The sequence below is a fragment of the Chiloscyllium plagiosum genome, chromosome 3 (genome assembly GCF_004010195.1).
Source record: "Chiloscyllium plagiosum isolate BGI_BamShark_2017 chromosome 3, ASM401019v2, whole genome shotgun sequence".
NCBI lineage: Eukaryota > Metazoa > Chordata > Chondrichthyes > Orectolobiformes > Hemiscylliidae > Chiloscyllium > Chiloscyllium plagiosum.
This window is the reverse complement of record NC_057712.1, coordinates 98,011,742-98,023,388: the sequence shown is the minus strand read 5'-3', so window position 1 is coordinate 98,023,388 and position 11,647 is coordinate 98,011,742. Positions and strand designations below refer to the sequence as shown.

The window sequence follows — 11,647 nt, the reverse complement described above, 5'->3', positions numbered from 1 at the left end:
GAATGATTTAGCAGGATCCAAGGTAGGAGAGGTCCCCATTATAGTGGAGAAGCCAACGTAAGACCAGGGAACTGGGCAATTAAAAGAAAAATACCCAGGGATTTTTCCAGACTGTGTAGTAACAAGATCCCACTGTCATAAGTTACAACAGGAAGGAAAACCGAAAGAAAAAGCCAAAGGAGTTGATGCACGGAAGACTCAGGCTAAAGCATTTCTCGTGGCTGGAATGCACAAGGGCGTGGTTAATGTTTGTTGTACATGCTATGCATTCCAAATGGTAGGTAAGTCACAGGCAATAATAAAACCAGCATCGTTGTTGCCAATTCCTGTATTCGAAGAACCTTTCACGTGGGTTATGATTAGTTGTGGAGCTCCCCTTTCCAAAATAAAAGTGGAAACCAATATCTGCTGATCGTAATGGATGTGTCTACCCGATTTCCATGGTTAATTCCATTATGGGGTCTAAAGGGCAAAAATGGAGGGAGAGGAGTTGGTAGCTTTCTTTACTTGCTGTGGGCTATGCAGTGTGATTCAGTCAGACCAAGGGTCTCATTTTACCGCGCAGCTGTTTAAAGACGTCATGGATAGCTTCTGCATACAGCAGTTTGAATCAAGTGCGTCCCATCCCGAATCCCAGGGGGCCTTGGAAAGTTGGCATCAGAGGCCCAGTCTCTGGATTCGTTTAAGAAAGAGTTGGGTAGAGCTCTCAAGGATAGTGGAATCAAGGGTTATGGAGATAAGGCAGGAACAGGATACTGATTGAGGATGATCAGCCATGATCATAATGAATGGTGGTGCAGGCTCGAAGGGCAGAATGGCCTACTCCTGCACGTATTGTCTATTAAATTGCTTTCATTCACCTGTATAAGCTTCAACAGCATTCTCAAAGTGTTTTGAAAGGCAGCATGCCTTCACAGTCTCCCTTTGGAGTTGAATCTCTCTCTGAAGTATCTTTTCTTGAACCTGGAAAAAGGTTGGGGATCTCCCAGGAGAAACCCAGAATCTATAATGAACTACCTTTGAAGAGGCGGGTGGATTTCCACTCTTGCACTATTGAGATTCTCCAAAGGAAATGAAGATGATAATGTAGAACTTAAATCAAAATTAAGATAAATTGTAAATTGTGGGCGGCACGGTGGCACAGTGGTTAGCACTGCTGCCTCACAGCGCCAGGGACCTGGGTTCAATTCCCGCCTCAGGCGACTGACTGTGTGGAGTTTGCACGTTCTCCCCGTGTCTGCGTGGGTTTCCTCCTGGTGCTCCGGCTGTTTCCACACTGTAAGTAATCTAATCTAATCTAATCTAATCTAAAACATATGTAATTGCTCTGTTATGCCATTCCCCACCTTTTCTAGCTTTCTCCTTGTCTCTAAGCAAAAGAAATTGTCAATTTTGCTGATTGTCCTGTATTCAGGATCTTTCCTTTCATGTCCAATTAAGTCAGTGGGGAAATGTTGATTTTTTTTTCTCTCCTCGATGAGAGACATTTGATTCTTTTTACTTCTGCCTTCTTAATAAAGGTCGCCACCCACCCTCGGACAGAGATCTTCATATACTTTCCCCCAAATGGCAAAAGGCTTTTTATAGATCATAGATCAGTGAGTCATACAGTTCCAAAAAGGTCTTTCGATCCATTGAGTCTGAACCAAAAAACTACCTGGACTAGTTCCACTTTCCAGCACATGGCCCATAGTCTTGAATGTCAAGTACTAATCCAAATATTTCTAAAAGATTATGAAGTTTTCTATCTCAACATCCATCCAAGGCAATGCATTCCAAACACCCCGGCTCCCAACCCAAGTCTGGGTGAAAAGCGTTTTCCTTATTGTCCTTAACTCCCCTCTGAAACTCCTGCCTTTCCAATTAAAATTATGCTTCCTTGTTCATGACCCTTCAGTCCTTTTATTCACCCTGTCTGTACATTTCATAACCTTCTACACCTCAATCAGCTCCCCCCAACCTTCTCTGCTCCAAAGAAAACAGCCTGAGCTCATCCTACCTCTCTTCACTGTTGAAATGCTCCATCCCAAGCAGCATCCCAGTGAATTTCCTCTGCACCCCCTCCAGCCTTTACTGTGTGACCAGAACCACAGCCATTACTCCAGTTGTGACCTAACTAGACTTCTACACAGCTCCAACATGACGTCCCTGCCCACATAATCTATGCCACAACTGTCCCGTATGCCTTCTTAGCTGTTTTATTAAGCTGTCCTGCCACCTTCCAAGATCTGTTAACTAGCACCCAAGATCCCTCTGTTCCTTTAGGCTTCCTAGAGTCCTGCCATCCATTGAGTATTCCCTTGTCTCATTTCTCCTTCCAAGGTGCATCAGGGTTAAATTCCATCTGACTAATCCATCTATATCCTCCCATAACCTAACACCTTCCTTCTTGCTGTCAACCATCCAGCCAATCTTTGTGTCATCCCAAACTTACTTATCATCTACAATGGACCGAGCACTGATCCCTATTGTACGGCACTGCGCAGAGGGCTCAGTCACAGAAACAGCTTTTATCACCACCCTCTATGTCCTAATACTATCCTAGTTCTGGATTCTTCTAGCCAAGTTATCCTGGATCCCATGAGCTTTTACCTTCCTTACCTTCCCCATGTGGAACCTTGTCAACGGCCTTTCCCACAGAAGCTTTGAGGGATTCTCAAAAGAAACAGAGTCTCAGGAATATCTTGGCAGAAAGAGCTCAGATTGTGGCGTTTCCCTACTACCTCTTGGTAATGATCACTCCAGCTTTAGTCCCTCAGCATATAATTCTGAATCTTGAAATATGGCAGCCTGCAACACTTGATCAAGAACAGCTCCTGGAAACTGGAAGACAGACCATCTTTCAATGAGTTGATGGTCCTTGAGGTGCAATTGATGTTTGTCTTAATGTGATTCCAAGGGAACAACCTGTTGAGCACAGAGTACTGGATCACGGAGCTTCTCGAAATGAACCTCAACAAAAAGCACTGCATCGCTCTCCAAGAAAAAGTCTTAGATACGCACCCCTGGTCAGTCCACTTGCCAAGACATCTACAATCATCTGTTTGATTCCAGTTACATTATGACTTTGATAAAGACCTGGCTCACAGGTGATAATGCTTAACCCTGACTAAAACAACCCAATTACACTTTCTATCCTTTTCTGTATCCAAGCCGTCAGTGATAAATATGGCCCTTATCATCAAATTACATCATGGCTGCTACCCCAATGCATTTGGCACTTTTTCCATCTTCAAACATTTAATCAGGTTCCACCCGTTACAGACATTAGACCAGTATTTGAACATTTAGAAGGAATCTTGCGTGTCGTCGGGGAAAAGTAGGCAGATCAACTGTTTACATGTCCAGCTTTATCTATGTAAGCACAGCAATAATTTTGCTCTTTTCATAAAGCTGATTTTTTTTTTCATTTGAAACGCTTTAATTTTCTCCTTTTCAGACTGCCTTAGCCTGCCCTTCAATACTAGCTAATATGCTGGGTTTTGTACTCTCTGAAATACCAAACTGGCAACAGGGGCATGTTTTGCACTGTCAGCTTTCTGAATTAATGTGGTGTAATGTCGGGTTATGAATATGGCATGAACATCACAGCAAGCCTTTCAGCTGGACATTGTTCCCTACCCACTGCCCAAAACCTAATATCTCCCCCTTCCCTTTCATATATCCAAAGATTTTGCTGGTTTGGTGTATGATTAGAAGTACCGTACAGTTGTATAGACCCTTCTGACTTTTAATAATTTTATGTGGTGCTTGTTTCCTCCACAGACTGAAATTGTCACATGCGCTAAACAGGTAGAAATGCTGGAGCGTCAGTTAGAGAGACAAATATTGGAGCTGAATGATATAGTCAAATCAAAGGCAGCTGTACCCACCGCCCAAGTCTATGTGAGTGTTTATGAAATTTGTTTCTCCCATTTTTAAACTTGTGGAACAAAGGAAGAAAAGAATCATGTGAAAAAGAGAATGATAGTTTGTTATCATAATTTTTTCACTCCTGGCCATGGTACAGAATGGTGAGAGAGACAGGAAAATGTTAATAGAATTAGCATTAGATGTTATTGCCACAGGTACTCAAGTACAGAAACACAGGAGTGCAGTGAGAAGTTTACAAAGTTGACATTTTCTGGCCACATCTTAAAATGCAAAGCCAGAATTTCTAAAAATAAAGCAGGGGAAGAAATAAAAGAAACAGAGCCAAATGAAAAGGAAAACGTCCAGATCTCAAAGTCTTATCTCACTGGGCCTAGCACTGGCCTGGAGTCTCAGTGAGCCCCCTCCTGCGGCATGCTCCATCCAATCCCCTTTGCTGCCTCCACTGCTGCCACCAATCGCCATGAGGAGCCACATGTGTTACCGCCACAGCCTCACATGCTCAGAAAGTCAGTTCCTTCCCGTCGATGCCTCTGACAAAGAGTGGAAAAGGCCTCACCCTTTCCTTATCATATACACCGTTGAAAATGGCAAAGCTGGGTGGAAGGAAGATTGTTACCTTGCTAATGTTCTTAGAAATCCAGCATGCCCAAATGTGACAAATTGGGAAAATGCCAATGGCACCAAATAAGCTTTAATTTAGAAATGATCACATCAGCACATTCTACACCGACACTCACTTTGGCATCAGGCCAAGACGCCTGATTGACTTCTTTTTGGTTATTTCCAGCCCAATGTATTCTACTTTACAAATCAAGATAAACCAGTAATGCCTCCATTAAAATAGCAGAAAGAGGATTATTATAAACCAGATGAAGCTTTTAACAATAGCACTAACACCAATGATTTATTATTGTCACATGCACCAAAATACAGTGGAAAAGTATTGTTCTGGGTGCTATCCAGGCAAATTCTACACATTCCAGGCAAATTGTATACATTTAAAACATAATCTATAAGATTGCAAAATTCTTCAAATTTATATTAAACCTATTGTAAATTTTGTTTTACCTATGTTACAGCCTCATTTTATTGCTCTCTCCAACCTGTGGACCTCTTTCCAAGATGAGTTGGTACTGCTCAGTGTCTTCAGCAACTTAGTAACCAACTTGGATCCATACTTAGCAACTCACTCACAGCTGTTTCCAGATGGGGTCATTGGGCCCTTACTGGAAGGAGTGGTTGTGAAAACGGATGAGCAGAGGTTAAGTGAAGTATCAGGTATGCCCAGCAGGGACAGAAGTTTGAAACAAAATTACAAATTTGAAACACTGGTGTGATGCTTTGGTTTTCAGAAAGGCACAGTTGGAATTTGAGCGCGGTGTAGATTTTTGGTTACAATTTAAACCCAAATCCCACAATCAGTATTTTTATGGGTGAGGTAACTCAGCAAACTTTACTCGTTATGAAGGAAGCGTAGAACTATATGGAGCTAATACAGAAGATCACAAACTATTATTACTGAAATTAGAAAGTAGGTAGTAAAGATTATACAGAGTGTGTGTATATTATAAATTCACAATGAATAGTGTATAAATGGGGGGTAGTGAGATATATCCTCACACATTCAGTCAATAGTGTTGAGGTCATAAAAGTCTAAAACATTATATTGTTAACTCTAATATAAATCCAAATGTAATTGTTTCTCTTTTAAACACTGACTCCCAAAACAAGTTCAATGTGGAACACAATAGCTATTTCCCCCCCTCCCATCGTGCAGTAACATTACATGCAACATTACAAATTAGACAAAAGGTATCCCAAATCAATTCGAAAGGATGAGGATGAGGGTAGAGGTTGGGGAGTGAGGAGTGTGATGGTAAGTAGAGGGAAGATTGAGGTTGTACATCTATCAGCCTATAAGATTAATTTTTATTTTAATGTTGTACAAGTGTATACTGCTATTAGGGAGCCTCGCTAGTCAGCTGCATTTATCATTAGATTAGATTAGATTCCTTACAGTGCAGAAACAGGCCCTTTGGCCCAACCAGTCCACACCGACCCTCGGAAGAGTAACCGACCCAGACCCATTTCCCTCTGACTAATGCACCTAATACTATGGGGCAATTTAGCATAACCAATTCACCTAACCTGCACATCTTTGGACTGTGGGAGGAAACCGGAGCACCCGGAGGAAACCCACGCAGACACGGGGAGAATGTGCAAACTCCACACAGACAATCACCCAAGGCTGGAATTGACCCTGGAACCTTGGTACTGTGAGACAGCAGTGCTAACCACTGAGCCACCGTGCCCATAACACCATCAGGGCATTATGGATGGATAAATCCAGGAACGCACAATCACAGCTTTTGGCAGTACTCCCCACTGGATTAACAATTTTGAAAAACTGTTCCTAAGGAGTTAATACCAGAATTCTGGTGAACACACCAAGATCTACCTGATGGTGTGAGGCATTCTAGGTGCTGGTGTAAAACACATTCCTTTCCCTCAAGTGTTAAGCTCCAGTCTTTGCTGAATTAGCTAATCAAGTGTAAAACTGTAGAAGGGATGCTGTAATGAGCTCATTCTGATTGTTAATTCACTCACATTTCCAAGAAAATACTTGCATGTGAATATAGGTGATGCCTAATTAAGGCTTTGTTCTGAAAATCCTGCCACAATCAATTCGGCTACCAACTCTCATTCTCTGGGTTTACATCTGAAGAAAGGCCATTTAGGTACCAGAAAATACCAGGTATCTTTGGAATTGTATCTTGTCAATTGGTGGAGATAATTGATGTGAAAATTATAAACATTAAAAAATACTTGGCTTTCTTCAATTCTCTATGTCCCACCCTCATGCCTGCACCTTTCATTATGTGCCAGCTCACAGTTAACAGTAACTTTATTTTCCCTTTGGTTTTAATCATGTCCAATCTCATAATTATCACAAAAAAGTTTTTCCCTCAAATAATTTGTTTTCCAGCCAAGTTTAACAATCAAGTTTAATCCTTAGTAGGTATCATGCCCAATTTAGCAACCATGTTAACATCTCCAATATAAAAATTAACTGTCACGGTTTACAAATATTATCCTTCATCAGTCTGAAAATGATAATTACTCACAACTAATTCACGGAGGAATATATTTATCAAACTAGTAATGATCATGCACAATTTAAAAAAACAGATTCAATTTGATTCCCTTTCTTCAATGACTGTCATACATAATTTGATCATCAGATTTTATTCTTTCTGCATTCAGGGTGCTTAAATTTCATCAATTTTAAATTTAAATACTAGATGTGTTAAATTTGCCAATTAACAGTAATTTTATTTCTGTGCCGGCATTTTTAGTGTCCTGAGCTTCCCCTCTCAGGCCTGTATGGGGAGATCTCGGCCTTCCAATGCTCCAGGTTTTGTATTCTGTATTCTCAGAGGATGAGAAACAAATCCAATATCAATCCCACTTCAACTGGTGTCCCTCTCCAGAAAACACCTACACAACTGTTGGACGTCTTGGCCCTTTGTGGTCATCTCTTTCTCAGCTGCTCCACGGCCCTGTCAATGTCCAGGAGCAACACCAGGGGAGGTACAGTGGGAGATCAACCAAAACTGTTGTCATCAGGTTTTATTTTTCCTGCATCCAGGAGCATTATATTGCTCAGGCACAGTGAATTAGAGACATGGATAATGATAGAGGAGGAGGCAATGGCCCAGTGGCTAGGCATTAATCCAGTCACCCAGATAATGTTCAGGGGGCCTGGGTTTGAATCCCACCACGGCATATGGTGGAATCTGAATTCAATAAAAAACGGGAATCATAATCTAAGGATGACCGATAAACCATTGTTGATTGTCAGGAAAATCCCATCTGGTTCACTAATGTCCTTTAAGGAAGGAGTCTGGTCTACTTATCACACCAGACCCACAGTAGAGTGGTTGACTCTTAACAATAAATAGATAATAAGTGCTGCCTTGGCCAGTGATACCCATGTCCTGTGAATGAACAATAGTAGTGTCCTGATATTTCTGTGCAGTCATTATTTAATGAATGGAAAATTGAGTCAGGCTCCCTTATTAGATGTACAATCCTTTCTACGTGATTCTCCTTTGCTCAGGCAATCGTATATGTTCAGGAGTAATAAGAGGGAAAAAAAACGTTCTGATTGTATTGATGTAATTGAGGTGATTATTAAATTATGTATCTCTAAGGATGAGCAAAAGCACCAATTGTTCCTTGAATTGTTTGGTACTCAGGGCAAAGAATTAACCCATCAGACTTCAAGAACCGAGAGTGGGTCTTCCCAGAAGACAGACTAGCATACTGTCAACCAACTTTACAGTATCGAGGATTCTGTGCCTACACACTTGGTGCAAGACATGGTCTCCTTCTGAGAGGTATGTAAGATTCACCAGTCATCTGCTCAGTTGAAACAATTTGCTTAATTCATGAAAAAACTTCTCCTTGATCTGCACATCTGAGTGTCTGACAAGGAAAGCAGATAGCCAGTGCTCAGTTCCTGCCCCATGAACAGACTGCTCGGTGGTGCAGAAAAGCTGGTTATTAGTAGCTCTGCTTCGATGGTAGTGGTAACCCCAACAGCTGGCATTTCACTAACTTCTGTCACATTGTAAATAGAGTCATAGAGATGTATAGCACGGAAACAGACCCTTCGGTCCAAACCAATCTAGTCCCACCTGCTATATTAGCAGAGCTGACCAAACACTTGGTGAAAAGTTAATGTTGTAATCTGTCTTATAGGAGAAAATAGAGGGCCAGAAAGTATTAGGGAGGGAATTCCACAGCATTATGCCTCAGCAAATGGGGCAAAGAAGAGCAACTGTCCATGTTGCCAATGCTTTAGGGAAAGCCTGAACTTTATTTGGCATCGTCCCATGAAGGCATTAGAGATTGGAAACTTGGCAATATAGGGATGCTAGAGGGGTGATGCTACAAAACATTTTGTCACTATGTCACTGGATGTCACCTTTAATTGTGCTGATCCTTATCTTTTTAGGCCTCCTTCAGTTTGTTCTAGCAAATAACGATCCTATCATTTAGTTAAATTAAAATGGAATGTACTTTCCACTTTGCCAAAAAAATGTGTAAATTGAGTTATCCCCCTCAGAAGATCCAATAGCCTTCTGAAAGTGTTGAAATATAATGGGCTAGATTTTGTAACGGAAATGTTGGTGAGTCTAAATTGGACAGCAATTTCCAGCAGCTGTGCCCTATTAAACATAGAAATCGAAAGGTTGCTGTCTAATATACATTGTTTAACAGCTTTAAATTGAGGGGTGTTAGATATAGGACAATGTCAGAGGTAGTTTCTTTACTCAGAGAGTAGTAGGGGCGTGGAATGCCCTGCCTGCAACAGTAGTAGACTCACCAACTTTAAGGACATTTAAATGGTCTTGGATAAACATATGGATCCAGATGGAATAGTGTAGGTTAGATGGCCTTCAGATTGGTTTTACAGGTCGGCACAACATTGAGGGCCAAAGGGCCTGTACTGTGCTGTAATCTTCTATGTTCTATGTTCTATGACAGCATACCCCTGCTGTGTAAGGATTTCTGCTCTTCTAATATGAGAATGGCAACACGTTGGGTGGATTGATTTTTATCATAGAAAAGCAGTCATTTTATTGGGACTATGTTTCTACAAAAACTGTTTCTGGTGCAGGCATTAGGTGCCCTGTAAACCATGCATAAAAATGCAATATCCAATTTTAATTCAGCACTTTTATGGTTTTCTCAGTCTGTGCTGTCCACAAGGATCTGGGCCAGAATATTAGGTATTGGTAACATCTGGCTGACTGCATTTACAGAACCAGCATTTAGTTTCAAGCTGTTTACCATTGGCTCCATTGGTTCTGTGCCTAGTGGATACTGAAAGTGATGTGAAGAATGCATAGGGAGGGGTGGCAGGCATAGGGGAAGGGCTCTGGGGTATCTGAAGGAGGTCTTGGAGGGAGCATGAGGGCTGGCTAGGAGGATGAGGTTAAGATCTTGTGAGGTTACAGATGGGCTTGTGTGCCTGGACCAAAATTATATCAGCGGGGGCCTCTTTCACAGAGACGTGGCTGTGAATTTGGGAATTTTCCTGACCCGTGTTTCTCGTCTCTTGTTTCAAAATCTGGCCTTAACAAATATGACCAATAACGTGATCCTTTGTCATTGACTTGATTGCAATGAGTGCATTATTAGAGTACTTTATACTTTAGGTGGAAGATATAAGTGGGCTAAATATCTACTGCATTTATGGTGATCAGTGTGATTTTAAACTTATATATTTAAGACCGTGAGACAAAACAGCAGAAGCCATTCCATCAATTATGTCCACTCCACCACTCAATGAGATCATGGCTGATCTGATAATCCTTAACTCTAGTTTTCTCCCTTATCCCCATAACTTTTGATTCCCTTAATGCTTAGAAAACTGTATACTCTCGCCTTGAATATACTTCATGTGCCAGCCTTGATAGCCCTATGCATTAAAACATTTTGCTCCAATCCAAAAATATGACAAGCAAATTCTATTGAGAAGAACTTGTTACAAAATTGTCTAAGATACTTAATAGAGCTCTACCAAAAAGATGGAAAAATTCAACATTGAAAAAAGTTCAGATGTTTCATCATGGAAAAGTGAGAATTCATAGATCAGAACCACTAGCATGGATTATCAAAGACATAGGAACATAAGACACACTATTCCCAGCTGAGATGACAAAAACTTCATTGATATAACTTTATAACCAAGTATCAGGAGCTACATGTACGCATCAAAACAAAATGTTTCGAAAGCTCAGTTGTTCCTTTGTTTGTAATGTGCTTGACCTATTAGCTGAGATCATTGGGTTGTGGACATGTGGTAATATTAAAATTTAGTTTAGAATTTTCCCTTGTGTTATTATTCTTTTAAAAAGTAAAGCTCATAACTATTGCTCCTTGCTATTAACAGACTTCAAACAAAATGAGCAAAAAAAAAAGTAACTGATTGCAGGGCAAGATTCCCACTTCCTCCTATTTTTCAATTCTTCCCTTTCCAAATTAACTGTGGTTGTTCAAGCCAATTGTATCGGATGCCTGTGAATCGGCAATTATAAGACAAAACAAATTTATTGCTCATATATGAAAGTTTAATTTCTTGGCATTCCTAAGTTCCCTATCATTTTTTCCATTGATTTAATATGCCGTAAAACCCTTGCTTTTCCTGATTTATATTTTAATGATCTAGACCTTGGTATACAAGGAACAATTTCAAAGTTTGCAGATAATATACAGGACTTGGAAGCATAGTCAGTTATGAGGAGGACTTCAAAGGGATTATGAAAGAATTTAAACGAGTATTATGTGCATTTCTGGAATCCACATTATAGGAGGGATGTGATAGCATTAGAGACAATGCAGAGGAGATTTACCAGCATGTTGCAAGGTTTCAATTATGAAGACAGATTGTACAGTCTGGATTGTTTATCTCGGAGAAGAGGAGGTTGAAAGAAGACATTGTTGACATGTATAAAATTATGAGGGGCATAAGTTAGGGTAGACAGGAAGAAAAGATTAGGTAAAAACAAGGACTGTAGATGCTGTAAACCAGATTCTGGATTAGAGTGGTGCTGGAAAAGCACAGCAGGTCAGGCAGCATCCGAGGAGCAGGAAAATCGATGTTTCGGGCAAAAGCCCTTCATCAGGAATAGAGGCAGGGTACCTGCAGAGTGGAGAGATAAATGAGAGGGGGGTGAGGAGAAAGTAGCATAGAGTACCATAG

The 11,647-nt window shown here is 40.8% G+C and overlaps 1 protein-coding gene across 2 annotated transcripts in view; it reads left to right on the top strand.

Moving 5' to 3' along the window:
• cfap206 (cilia and flagella associated protein 206) overlaps positions 1-11,647 on the top strand; it is a 55,599-nt gene that overhangs the window by 32,569 nt on the left and 11,383 nt on the right. For both annotated transcript variants that reach the window (XM_043686925.1, XM_043686926.1), the window contains 3 exons: positions 3,766-3,885; positions 4,953-5,151; positions 8,133-8,273. In XM_043686925.1, coding sequence (XP_043542860.1) covers positions 3,766-3,885; positions 4,953-5,151; positions 8,133-8,273 — 460 coding nt within the window. The remainder of the gene's footprint in view (positions 1-3,765; positions 3,886-4,952; positions 5,152-8,132; positions 8,274-11,647) is intronic.